Consider the following 13,100-nt stretch of genomic DNA (forward strand, 5'->3'; position numbering starts at 1 on the left):
TCCGAAAATCTAGCTCTATCATGTTTATATATTTAAAAACATCGTGCTTTCACGCTTATTTCTTTTAAACATGAAAAAGTAAAAAGCTCTTTGAAAAAGGATACGAAGTTTATTTTCCATGATTCAATTTTACTCACTTTTTACTCACAAAACATAAGCTCTGGCAAAGAAAAATAAATCAACAAATATTTTGAACCATCATTGTCAGACCTCTGTAAGTCTTCAGACCAGTGTATTAATATACAATTAATAAAGTAACAATATCCACACGAATCACTATAGACTTTGATGTAGATGTTTTCAAGTGGACTTTACTGTTAATCGATTGCGTCCTTTTCTCACCATTTATATATGGTGTGGCTAGTTTTACTTCTCCACCAGTATAGCCTTACTTGTAATATACAACTAGGTAAATTGCTGTCTTCAGTTTACTGTCAGCTTATATCGTAGTTCTTTCATCGTTTCTTCAGGGAGTCAAAGAGAAGTGCAGGGTTTGACGGGAAATTAGAACCTCGATAAGTCCTAGATTGGCTTCCTATGAACAATTTTCTTTTAACATTTTTTCTACAGTTAAGTTTTCTTCTGAATATAGAAATACTTTATTAAATTAAATTTCAATGATATTCATTTCAGACCACGGCTATATAGTATTACGTTATGGACTTGACCGAAAATCACCGTTGTGTTTCCCGAAAGAGATCACGAGGGGAAGAATCATATCAAGATGGCTGATTCATAGTTTGTACTGTACGATATCAGTAGTCTCGATTTCCTTGTCCAAAGAGGTTTGACTCCGTTGTTCTTCTGTCTACCGACGCGCGTAAAGAATAACATATAGTAGAAACTACCATTTTACTAAAATGCATTTTTTAAATGAGGTGAACTATGTTTTGTATTTTCTACCGTACATACTAAATTACTCGATGCAAGGTACATTATTTCATCGACAGAGGTGAAAGTCACTATCAACTTGAAATCAGAGACGGGCGAGTCACCAGAAAATATTTCACTCTTTCGTCAAAATGATCAGCAAGTTTTATTCAATGTTCAAATTTTTATTATTCCTTTGGACAACTAGCTGCCTCGTTTTTCGTGAATCGGTAAGTTGTATTACTTTTATATTTTTTAGTTAAATCCAGCATTAAAGTCAATTCTGTTTTGGTGTCTTCTAATGTAGCACACAGAAAATACAGAAAATAATTTTAAACGCATTTCATTATAAACCTTCTTCAGTCATCTGTCGTAGTATATATATTTTAATGTACTTGCGCGATAACAGAATTTGAAACTAAAGTTTTGATTGTTCAAAAGATGATATCCGATATTGGAAATGGAGATATGATAACTCCTCAAATTCAGTACAATGTTAATATTTGGTATATTGTAGTGATCTGTATTGAAATAAACATCATTGTCTGTAACGCTTCAAAAGTCCGTAACAAATAATTCAAAAAATAAACGCAAAGGATATTGAAGTGTGTAGAGTAAACGTTCGAGTGGATTAAGATATACTTTTTTCAGAGTAATGAAATACTTAAAATTAATTTTAAGCCACCTACAAAAAGAGTCCCAAATTAAAACAAAGTAAAAACGTTCAAATCTTGAATAGCAATTCTCGTTTTGACTATATTTTAAAGTAAAGTTTTGATAGTTCAAAAGATTGTATATGATATTGGAAATGGAGACATCATAATTCCTCAAATTCAATACAATGTTCATCTTTTGGAATCCTGTATTTGTCTGTATCGAAATAAAAATGATGGTCTGTATCGCTTCAAAAGTGTGTGACAAATAATTCAACAAAATAATAATAAACGCAAAGTATATTTCAGCAATTGGAGTTAACGTTGAAGTTGATTCAGTTAAACCTTTTTCAGATTAAATTAAGTACTTAAGTTATTTTAAACTCCCCACGAACCACAAAAGAGTCTCGAAATTAAAACAAAAGACAAGCAATCAAATCTTGAACAGAAAGTCTCCTTTTGACTATATTTTAACAAATCAAGAAATAATAATCTAATGCTTTCAAGTTTGTTTATGTTTTACATTTATATCAGAAATTAAAGCGTTAACCTTTAGAATTTCTGCAAAGTGGTAAAGAAGGCTGTTGTATGTAAAGTAAAGGTGTTAGATAAAAGATTGGATAATAAGGATGGATTTTTTTGTTGCAAATTCGATAAATAATTGTAATATTACTAGTAACTTAGTAACGTTCTGGAACCTTTTAAGACACAAACATCTAGTTAAACATTCAAAGTTCTTTAAATAAAAACGATATAAAAGTTGTATAAAATATTGAGCTCTTGTTGTGTTAGTAATTCATAAACCTGTATTCCTACCTTTCACTTTAAAAGTGAACCTGTTAATAGTATATCTCTTATAGTTACAATTTCAGAACTATGCTGTGTTTAAAAAAGACGTGCTAAAATTTGCAATAGGATTTTATCATTAATGAAATCAGACATAATGCAGACTGTCATAAATGCAAGTTTTACCGATAGTGTAATTCAAATACGGTAGTTTTAAATATTAATAGAAACGTTATAGCTAAGATTTACATACCCACACTTTGAATATCTCGCTTCAGTTTCTTAACTTTATAATAATTAACGAGAAAAGAATGTTTTTACTTGATATTAATTATAGTTTTCATCCGTCTAATTCAATTCACATTGAAACTTATGATTTACTATAATGCCACCAATTTTGTATTCCGATGTGGATCTTCTTTATTTAACAGAAATCTATCAATTTCAATGAAGCAATGGACAAATAACAAAGTTAAATTTTAATTGAGTAACCAATTTAGCGCAAAATTCTACATGATTTACTGAGGATAAAGAAAATTAAAGTTAATGCAAGACGTAAAAATTTCTGGACTTACAGTTTTGTCCAATTTGCCAAATTTAAATGAGAAAAGGCAAATATACATGAAATATATATCATTTAAATATACAAAGACCTTTTCGCAAAGTCTATAATAAAACTTAAAGCAACTTAATAAATATTTCTTAATATTTGTAGAATCTGTAGAGCCTCTGTAGTTAACCCATAGATACATTTTTATATCCTTCAAAGATTTAGAAAAAAGCAAATAAGTCATATTGCACATCGATTTGGCGAAAGAATGAATCAAGATGATTTCACCTTCTAAACTTTGAGAACCATTGGCATATCATTCTTGTCAACTGCTTCTTCATTTAATGTATTGTAGTCTTACAAAATGTATACAACTCGTTTAAGATGATACAAGGATGAGAGAAGTCAGAAAGTAAATAGAGCATATTCTGAATTTCAAATAAAAGTATATACCAGCATACGTTTATTGTAAATTGTCGTAATATGATCTATTAAATCATATTTTGTGTGTAGCTTCAAGAAAGTAGAAAATTCTATAATAACTCAAACAAGACAAATTGAAAAAATCAAAATCAATGTTTTGTAAAAAGGACCTCTTCTTTGTCACTTAAAGTTAAAGGTTCGGTTATGACTAAAACAATTTAAAAAAGAAAAATTGGCACAATAATTTTTCAAACATAGAACAGTATCGTCAATATGAGTTTTTTTAGTACTGGTAAAGTTCCTGTGAGACTTGCTTCACCAGTGCAAAGCTATGTCAATCGTAAGTAAGCTGCATATTACTACCTTCGTTTCAGGACAAAAAATTAAGAAACGGACGTAATATGTACTGTCAAACTAATTACTAAGTGTAATACGTTCAACTATACACTTGTAAGATAAAGTATTCCGCAACGTAATATGCAACCATGTTGATGTTTTCTTATAGTTGTTACTGTTTGTTCTTACGTTCGACTATCTACAAGAGTATGTGGTTTTTTGTTAATTTTGCGTATTGTTCCACAATTTCCCACCATGATAAGACTTACAACAAAAATCAGAAGATCCTAAGTAAATTTAAAACATTAATTTGTGCTGTAAAATAAAGAAAACACATATTTTGCTTAATTACAATGAAATTTGAAAATTATCATTTGTCTAATACTTTTTTTGAGTATTGATCATAGCTCCTACAAAGTAATATGATTCGCGATTTATATATATTCTTGGTTCAACAGATCGTAACCCATTCCAGCCTTAGTTCATTGCGGTTTCGAACAATATAAGTTCCGATAACTTTTCTCGACTACTTACTTAGAGTAAAAGATTCCGGGATACAGGATACGTTTTGGAAAGACCTTATATCCAACTAAGTAGGCTGAGACTGTTTTAAATATTCGAAAATTCAAGACTTGTTGATTTGATCTTTTTTTGTTTATGTCAGACTCTTAATAATTAAGATCACAGCGACGAGATGTTTGTAATTTAACACTGAAAGTATATTGCTGAACATTGATACTTAATATATTGACGATACGTGTGTACATATCGGCTACCACTGTTTATTCTTGTTAAATTAGCTAAGCGATATGTTTAGTTATTCGTATACGTTTCATAAGCGAGTATGTCATAGCAACTTTAAAAAGGCACCAGACTATTTCAAGTTGATCACAACTAACAGATACACCAATCCCATATTCGTAGATAAATAGCTTGTACGTCATTAATTATTATTTAAATAACCACCCAAATCAAGTGCTAAAAATTGAACAACCATAAGATAACAAAATATGGAGGAATTTTATTGTCACATCTTGTTGTCAGCCAGCAGAAGATTTTGCAATTTTCATAAAAATATCTTGTTATCTATATTTTTCTCTGAAGTTTAATACGCCATTTTCGATTATAAAAAAGTATTTCCTTTTCAAAATAAACTGAATTCCGGAGCAATGTTTGTGTTTTTTATGGAAAATACAATAATAACAATTCATTTAAAGGGAAAGCCACGTAAAGAATTTTCTTTAAAAAAATGTGGTAATATATTTATTCTGTAATCATTAGCTAAAAAAATCTATACTTTAATTTGCTATTTCTGGTTCCGTAGTCACTTTTTCAATACAAGTGTTAATATGTTTGTACAACAAAACCTGAAACTATATGTGCATTGTTCAATCTTCCTCACTTTATTGATTTCGTCTTGTTTAACAAAGCTAGTACGACAATGTTAAATCCTACCCCTCCCTAACAGCTCCCGCCCCTCACAAAAATAGTTTAGTTAAGCTTTCGAAGGGATATTAAAAACCTTATCAGAAATTATCAGAGTTTAACTATAGTTAGGTATAATGATATTGTTTCCTCGTTGGTACAAAACTATATCCGTATGTTAACGAAATCAATGCATTTTCGCTTTAAATGCCTCGTCAATTTCTTTCTCTTTAATGCAAAGTTTCGGATGCAAAGATTGAGATTACTCTCTGTTTGGAAAGAACGACAATGCCTATATCAAATATTGCATTGTCAACTAGGAAGGTTTAATATTGGGAATGCAAGTTAGAATTGTAGAAGGAAGAGCTATTGTTGTAAAAACGTAAACACAACTTAGTAGAATCATTTTGATATGCTAGTCTACACATGTAATTTGCATTTCGATTCATTATCATTCGAGCAGTCGAAGGATTTATGAGTATTGATTATTTATAGTGGAGTTAGGCTGTTTATCTGAATTATGTTATGTGTTAACCTATGCCATGTTTCTTATAACATTACATTACTATTATATGTATTTACTCTTCTTAATAGATTCAAACACTCTATGCTTTGGACAACTTAAGAATAGATAAAAGCGAGTCGAGTGATATGTGTCCATCATCCAACCCCCTTTATGTCCTCTAATGTCAATTGGAATATATTTGCTTTTTAATCTTTAATGACTTGAACCAATTTCAATATTTTCAATTTTAATAACAAGATTGTTGCATAGACCTGCATAGTAACCGACCTCTTCGCGACCCCCAAATCTATCCCACCGGCGATCACCATGGCTTTGTTAAACGATGTATTCAAGTACGCCCAGTAAATATTCCCAGTAATACTTCTCAACGTAAATCGGACACATATTTCACATTAACTCGGTGATATAATGAAAACCTGTTTTCAAAAAAGTTTGAAATCTTTTTCAGAGCTTGACATCCAGAGGTCACTGATTCGAATCATGTTTTATCCATAAACTTCTTTGCTCTATTTCATTGTTTAAAAACAACAAAGTCACTTTCCTGTTATTCATTTACATATATGAATTTTTCTTCGGTTAGAGTGCCCAACAGACAAGTGATGGATCTACTAATGGAAAGATATTAGGTGAGTGATGCTAACCCCTCTTGTTTCCAAACATGTAATTTAAATAAAAACTAAACCCTTGTAACATTAGATTTATCATGTAAACTTTAACGGGAGTATATACACAGGAATTGGGGCGTGGTTTGCGGGGCTTTGTCTGAAGTATTAGTAGACGAGAATGGAAAGTGATTTGGGGTGTTTTCGGGCATTCAAATTACAAATAGTCGCCAGAACTCATGTCAGATATGTCTGTTGAAGTGTAAAGTACATAGTGAACTGCACTTTATATGTTAAAGTCAGACCTTTTTTGCTATACTACTTGTGTAAGGTCTTTCGAATAGTAGAAATAAGAACGTGTTGTATGTTATATACGTAAACCATTGAAATATGCAAAGTTAACAATTAATGCAGTCAAGTTTTTTTTCCATCACATCATAGGTCAATCATCATTTTTCTTCTATCAACAATCGACTTATCCGAGAGATTGCAGAGAAGTACAGGGGCAATGTTCATCCCATAACTCTTCCGGTGTCTTCATGATCAAACCAGATGGTTATCCGGATCCATTTGAGGTTTACTGTGATAACACCGACAGTTCCGGTGGATGGACGGTATGCCTTTGGTTTCTTGCTCTTATATCAACAATTTTCAGACAAAAAAAAAATGTTCACAGCAGTTGGGAGAGTAGTTACGTTGTTAGTTATTTCGGTGAACATGTTATATATTTGCAAGTTACAAGATGGTGGTAAGAAAAAAATACGTTCTTTTTTTATTGAGTAAAGATCAAGACGGCTGTGCTTGATGCCAAAATTTAAAGCACCGAATGAAAGATCAGCAAACCATTTCGGTAACGACTCTGTCCATAGGTAATACAAAGGCGCATCGACGGATCCATCGATTTCAGGCGCGACTGGGACAGCTACAAGTCTGGCTTCGGGTTTCTCTCTCATGAATTCTGGCTCGGCAACGAGAAGTTGTCTTTGTTGACCAACCAGAAGAAATATCAACTGGTGATTGAGATAACCACATCAGAGGGTTACTTTATTCGGGTATCTTACGATCATTTCCGTATAAGTGACGCCTTTAGTCACTTCAAGCTGGTCAAACTCGGAAATTATTCTGGAGAGAATACTGGTGAGTTATCACTAATAAATTAGATAACAACGCAATATCATACCCACATGTCATGAAAAGCTTATATGTATGTGGAGATTATTGTTTCGTGACGTCTTCAAACATTTCATAAGATGACAGATATGCAGGGTCATCAGGGGAATATCACTGACAAACCTCTCTGGCCCATTTGGTACATCCATCTATGGTCAACCATCTTTTAAATACAAAAATACATCTGAACTTTATTTATCAAACACTTAATTCTTTTCATTAGGTAACATACATTCCTAGTAACATTAATGTAATAATAGTTCCGATTAATTTTATCTTACAGATGCTATAACATTCTGTCCCAGCAATATGGACATTGATAACTGCAGTACCGCGTGTCAACGAACTTGTGAAGCTCCAGGAATCTGTCAGGATGAGGTCTGTACTGATGGTGAAGTCTGTTTTTGTCCCGATGGATTCTTCATGAAGGGATCTGACTGTGTACCTCCTAAACAATGTGGATGTTACGTATCGGAAGGAAAGACGATCGTACCAGTAAGTACCGGAGTTATCCATTACAGAAAGCAAAACGATTCTTTACTTTAATGTAGAAAACGTACGTTACTACTTTGTTATATATAACTTTAATCTCAGTTTAAATAATTGCTACAAACTGGAGTAAGAGATGACTGCATATTGTGATATCAACAACCATTTTTCTGACAGGAAGGTGACTTTTTCGTGAATGCTGGATGTACCAGAAAGGGTGTTTGTACTAACGGTGAGATCATCTGGGATGAAGGTTACGCATGCAGCCCTAACGCGAACTGTGAAGAAATAAATAACATAAGACAATGTTATTGTGATGATGGCTACGGAGGAGACGGTGAAACTTGCACTTCAGTGACTCCAAAAGATTGTCAGGAAATTTATGATGATGATAACACCAGAAACAACGGTATATACAGAATCAAACCGACTGGATGGACAGGGTCAGCATTTGAGGTATACTGTAACATGACTGACGGAGGAGGATGGACCGTAAGTGTTATAGCCTACGATAGACATGGAGATTACATTATAAACTATATAGTTCATTGGTAGAACTTGGAATGGAATGGATTTATCTGATGTAAGACTTAATCGTTAACAGAATTTTCACCGATCTATGTCTTATGTCGGATAATTTTAATATTATTTTAACATGAATTGTACCGCAATCTATTGCCATTCATGCATTTTTCGAATCCCATCGTGTTTAATCTTCACCTTCTGAGGAATTCTGATTTTTTTTTTCACATATAGCCTACTCATTGTATAGCCTAGATTGAAAGTTTTGCGGGTCACATTACCATAAAGGTATTCTAATTAAAGAATACGAGATTTCAGAATTTCACATCCGAGAGGCCACCAATATTATGCAACTTTGTGTTACAAACTATAATTACGATGTTTCCTTTTGAAATCTAATAGGTGTTCCAACGACGGGTCGATGGGAGTGAGGACTTCTTCCTTGGATGGAACAGCTATAAGCTAGGCTTTGGAGATTTAAATATTAATTTTTGGCTCGGAAATGATAAACTTTATTACTTGACTAACCAAAAGAGATATGAAATCAGAATTGACTTAGTGAATAGATACGGGGCTCCATACTACGCCAAGTTTGACTTTTTTGGGATAAACGACGAAAGCGACAACTATCGGTTAACCGAGGTTGGAACGTACAGTGGAACTGCAGGTATGTATAATAAACCATGTGTCACTCGTTCATAGGGACATTGCTGTTATTTATGCTAAACATAATTGTTTGAACGTCCACCTATAGCAGTCAACCACTCCAAAGACAATTACAAATTCCTAAACATGTTTATATTCAGATTATAGAAAAAGTTTTTGAATGAAGATTTTCTATAATAGATTGATGTCAAACTCGATTAGGCGGCATTATTTTTTTTTAAATATGTAATTTTAGTTTAAAACTACAATTGTCTTACATTTTCATCCTCAAATCTTTGTAAATCTTTGATTTACATGACCTCGTCGTTGCTTATCAGATACTGCTTTAGAAGTATGCAATGGTTTCCATCACTGCGTAATCTCCACCATCAGAACAATTATTAACAACTTAGTTAATTGAAATATATGGAAAGTAAACATTATAGGACTAGCTTAACCAACCACCTTTCTCCATATGTGCAACAACAGCCCAACGAAATACTTTATCCCTATGTAATGCTTATGATATCAATTAATCTCTGAGTTTAATATATCGATATATCGATTCATTAACATTAACATCCTCGTGGGACTCCACGTTCTGATAAGTTTACGTGTTGAAGATGTAAATTAGAGCGAGTACGTTTCTTGACAGTCTGCATACGCCCCAGAAATTCCTAAAAATCTCTGAGACGACGCAAATGAGAACAATAACAGAACATAAATTCTTGAACGCTTTTTCATACTACGGTACCCCCTTATCCAAACGCTTCACAAAAAGAACAGCCTGGTTGACGCCGAAGTTATTGTTTTAACGATGAATTCAATTATCATCAAATACATGTTCACTGCAAATTTATTTGACACGTATATCAATATAACAATAAACATTTCACATATCATGGATACATAACCCTTGAAGCGAAAACATTTTATTCATAGCCTCGATTCCTAGGTGTTAGGGCAAAGACAAAAATACACCAGATATACAGAGTTACGTCTTACTAGCTTACTGATACATTCTACGTAATTTAATGATTACATTGAAAAACTTAAGTGAGGTCCACATATTTATTAGTAATCATTAATTGCTAATACAATGCTATGTCAGCTCTTAATGAACAAAATTTCAATAAGCAGAGGAATAATTTGTCCTAAGTTAGTGCAAGTGATAATTGGCACGGACGTTACAACTTTAAGTTTAGAATAATTTGTACTCCTATGTCTGTGCTTACTTAACATTGATTCACAAAACAAATCACAGAACGCCCTTTGTACCTGACGCATTTCATGAAACATTTCAATACAAAAAGTAGAATTATATAATATAATGGCAGTCAAGGAAAGGATATGATTTCAGCATGTAATTTAAAGCCTTACTAAACTGAAAACAACACCTCATTATGGATCAAGACGAAACAAGATCCTTGCACGGTAACGTTGTTTGCAAATGTTGAATGCATTATGTCAATATATATTTATCTTTTCTTCAACAGATACCGGAGGACGAAGTACACCTGATGGCTATGCACTTAGTTATCACCTGAATCAACAGTTCTCAACAAAGGACCGAGACAACGACGCTTATAGTAATAATTGTGCAAGTTATTATAGTGGTGCATGGTGGTACTATGCTTGTTATTATTCTAACCTGAACGGTGTCTACGGGAGTTATATTTATTGGTATTACCTTCCCGGAAATTATTATAATCTCAAATTTACAGAGATGAAGATCCGCCCTATCTAGATATTGGAGATTACGACGGAAGTACACTGTTACATCGCTGATTAAAGATAAAATACCTGAGAGATTAATTTTAAGAACAATTGAATGTTTTTATTTGAAAATAAAAATAACTACTTGTCCAATTTGTAATGGCCCTACTCGCATTCTTTCCAAGTTACCTAATTTATATAATATATTTTCCTGTTAAACGTAGGATTGAGTATAATGAAATAAAAAGGAGTTTGATACGATTTGTGCAATATTGCAATTGAAAAAGATTAAATGGTGCCCCCCCCCCTTCCCACCCCACTTCACATACCTTTTTATAATAAAAACACAGGGACGTCCACAAAAGATAAGGAAATATATTATATAGATAGGATAAACTAATTGTTTTTAATTTTAGGATACAAAATGGAATTCATGGAGCGCGCCACCCACCGTCGAATAGGTCTTTTTTTTTTTAAATTATAAAACAGTTTAAAACAAAATGAGACAACCACCCTGATATTGAACAAGATTTTCTTAATGGAAACAGAACACCCCTTCGTAGTAATGCTCCCCTTCAGGCTCGGCCCCGGTATGTTGTTGGTATGTTATGACAACCCCTCCCTCACCCCTTCCAAACTCAGAAAAAAACATTCAGAATGAGTGGTAGTGACTAGACCTAATCAAAGGCATAACTCGGAATGCACCACTTGACGTCTATTAGGTTTCTTATTGTCTTCCTTCGGGAGAACCCCCACGCCACCTACGTGTTGGTCGGTCAGGCAGATGGGGAATAATCCATATGGTGTTATGAAATTTGCGCCAGAAGACAGCTTCTGGGAATCTACATGAAACGTATAACTCTAGAAATGACGGTTTACGAACGCCGTTTTATGTATCTATTTCCCATTATTTCTGTATACGTGTTTTCTCTCATCAGTGGCGGCGCCAAGGGAGGAGAAACTCCCTTCAAATCAACATAGTACCCCAGTCCCCCCCCTCCCCCACTCCTACCTCCCGCTCGGTCGCTGACGTAAAAGAAACCGAAACATTCTCTTTGACGTCAAAAAAGGAATTTGTTTGGGTAGTTGTAGTCTAACAAAACGCTGTGACTTCCTGGGCTTCGCTCCCTGAATACCTACAGGCTCAAATAAATTGGAACCTCTAAAAGGTTTTTCAGTGCTTACGTTAAACAGCTACAAGAGAGATGTCTAAGAACACTGCAACTTCCGAGCTTAGAATATCTCCCACAGAAATTAAAATTCATTTTTCTTATATGTGCGTTTGTTCATTAAGTCGCTAAGAGAGAACAAGAGATATCTCCAACTCCAACTGTTTCCGGTTTCTTCGAACTTTATAAACGTGCACTTCCAAAATGTTTTCCTCTCCCTAAATTGTTTGCTCGTCCCTCAATCACCCCTTCCAAATTAAACCGCCTCCCACATCAACCCCCAAATAGGCCGACATCGTCTCTAACGTTGAAGAAAACAATTCAAAGTGTCCTTTCAAATATTTGACAAATTCCTTCTAACGTGCCATTTCAATAAATATTAAGGGTATCTATCAACTGCCTTTAAAATTGCCATGCTCCTCTCGATCCTTTACTTGATTCCCGATACAAAATAGTTTCATCACTGATTTCTAAGTTACTGTATAATGTATTGTGTAGGTGAATGTCTTAATCCGACTGCAACCGACCAAAACTCGTCTCGCGTGACAGCCTAAGTGTGACAAATGCACACACACAACACCGAGACTGAAACAAGTGACCTTAACGAATAAAAGGCACGTGTTAATAATAATAAAGAGAATTCTCAGCAATGATGAGAGTGACAACTACCGCCTGTCTGGACCTGGGACTGACATCGGTTCATAATAGCATTGAAAGGAAATACATGGGTAGTGAAAACTGCATTATTATAATTCGCAGGAAAATATACCAAGAGGTGACTTCCTAAACACCGACAAACAAGAATTAAAAAAAAAATCCGAACATACAACTTGTTATATTAATAAATTTCAAACACATTAGTAAAGATAACACGTTTGTGACTCTCCCGACCATTTGTCTCGCGGATAAATTGGTAGTAAAAATCATCCAAACCCCCAATAACTGCTCAACAGTAGGGATTTGCGCTATTGCATGTATATTCCCATTGCACAGTAACGCCATATTATATTTAACTTTAATCGTATCAATCGGTTAATTGAATTTATATTTATAAAATTCTATAAAGTTAAGAGAAAAAAAAAACCTTCACGGTATGCATTTGATGCGTTCAACAGTTTAACAATTGGCATTATGTTACCGTTTAAAAAGCTGATAATTTCTTACTAATGTCGTGTGTTGACAAATATAACAAAAACATAGCTATATGCTACATGCTTC

The 13,100-nt window shown here is 33.7% G+C and overlaps 1 protein-coding gene across 1 annotated transcript in view; it reads left to right on the forward strand.

Annotated features, from left to right (window-relative positions):
* Positions 1–980: 980 nt before the first annotated feature.
* Positions 981–13,100, forward strand: part of LOC139973992 (techylectin-5B-like) — a 116,180-nt gene continuing 104,060 nt past the window's right edge. Inside the window, exons 1-6 of the mRNA XM_071980903.1 lie at positions 981–1,100; positions 6,150–6,195; positions 6,613–6,785; positions 7,041–7,308; positions 7,625–7,836; positions 8,008–8,322. Coding sequence (XP_071837004.1) covers positions 1,023–1,100; positions 6,150–6,195; positions 6,613–6,785; positions 7,041–7,308; positions 7,625–7,836; positions 8,008–8,322 — 1,092 coding nt within the window. The 5' untranslated portion in view covers positions 981–1,022. The remainder of the gene's footprint in view (positions 1,101–6,149; positions 6,196–6,612; positions 6,786–7,040; positions 7,309–7,624; positions 7,837–8,007; positions 8,323–13,100) is intronic.

The sequence above is a fragment of the Apostichopus japonicus genome, chromosome 9, assembly GCF_037975245.1.
Source record: "Apostichopus japonicus isolate 1M-3 chromosome 9, ASM3797524v1, whole genome shotgun sequence".
NCBI lineage: Eukaryota > Metazoa > Echinodermata > Holothuroidea > Aspidochirotida > Stichopodidae > Apostichopus > Apostichopus japonicus.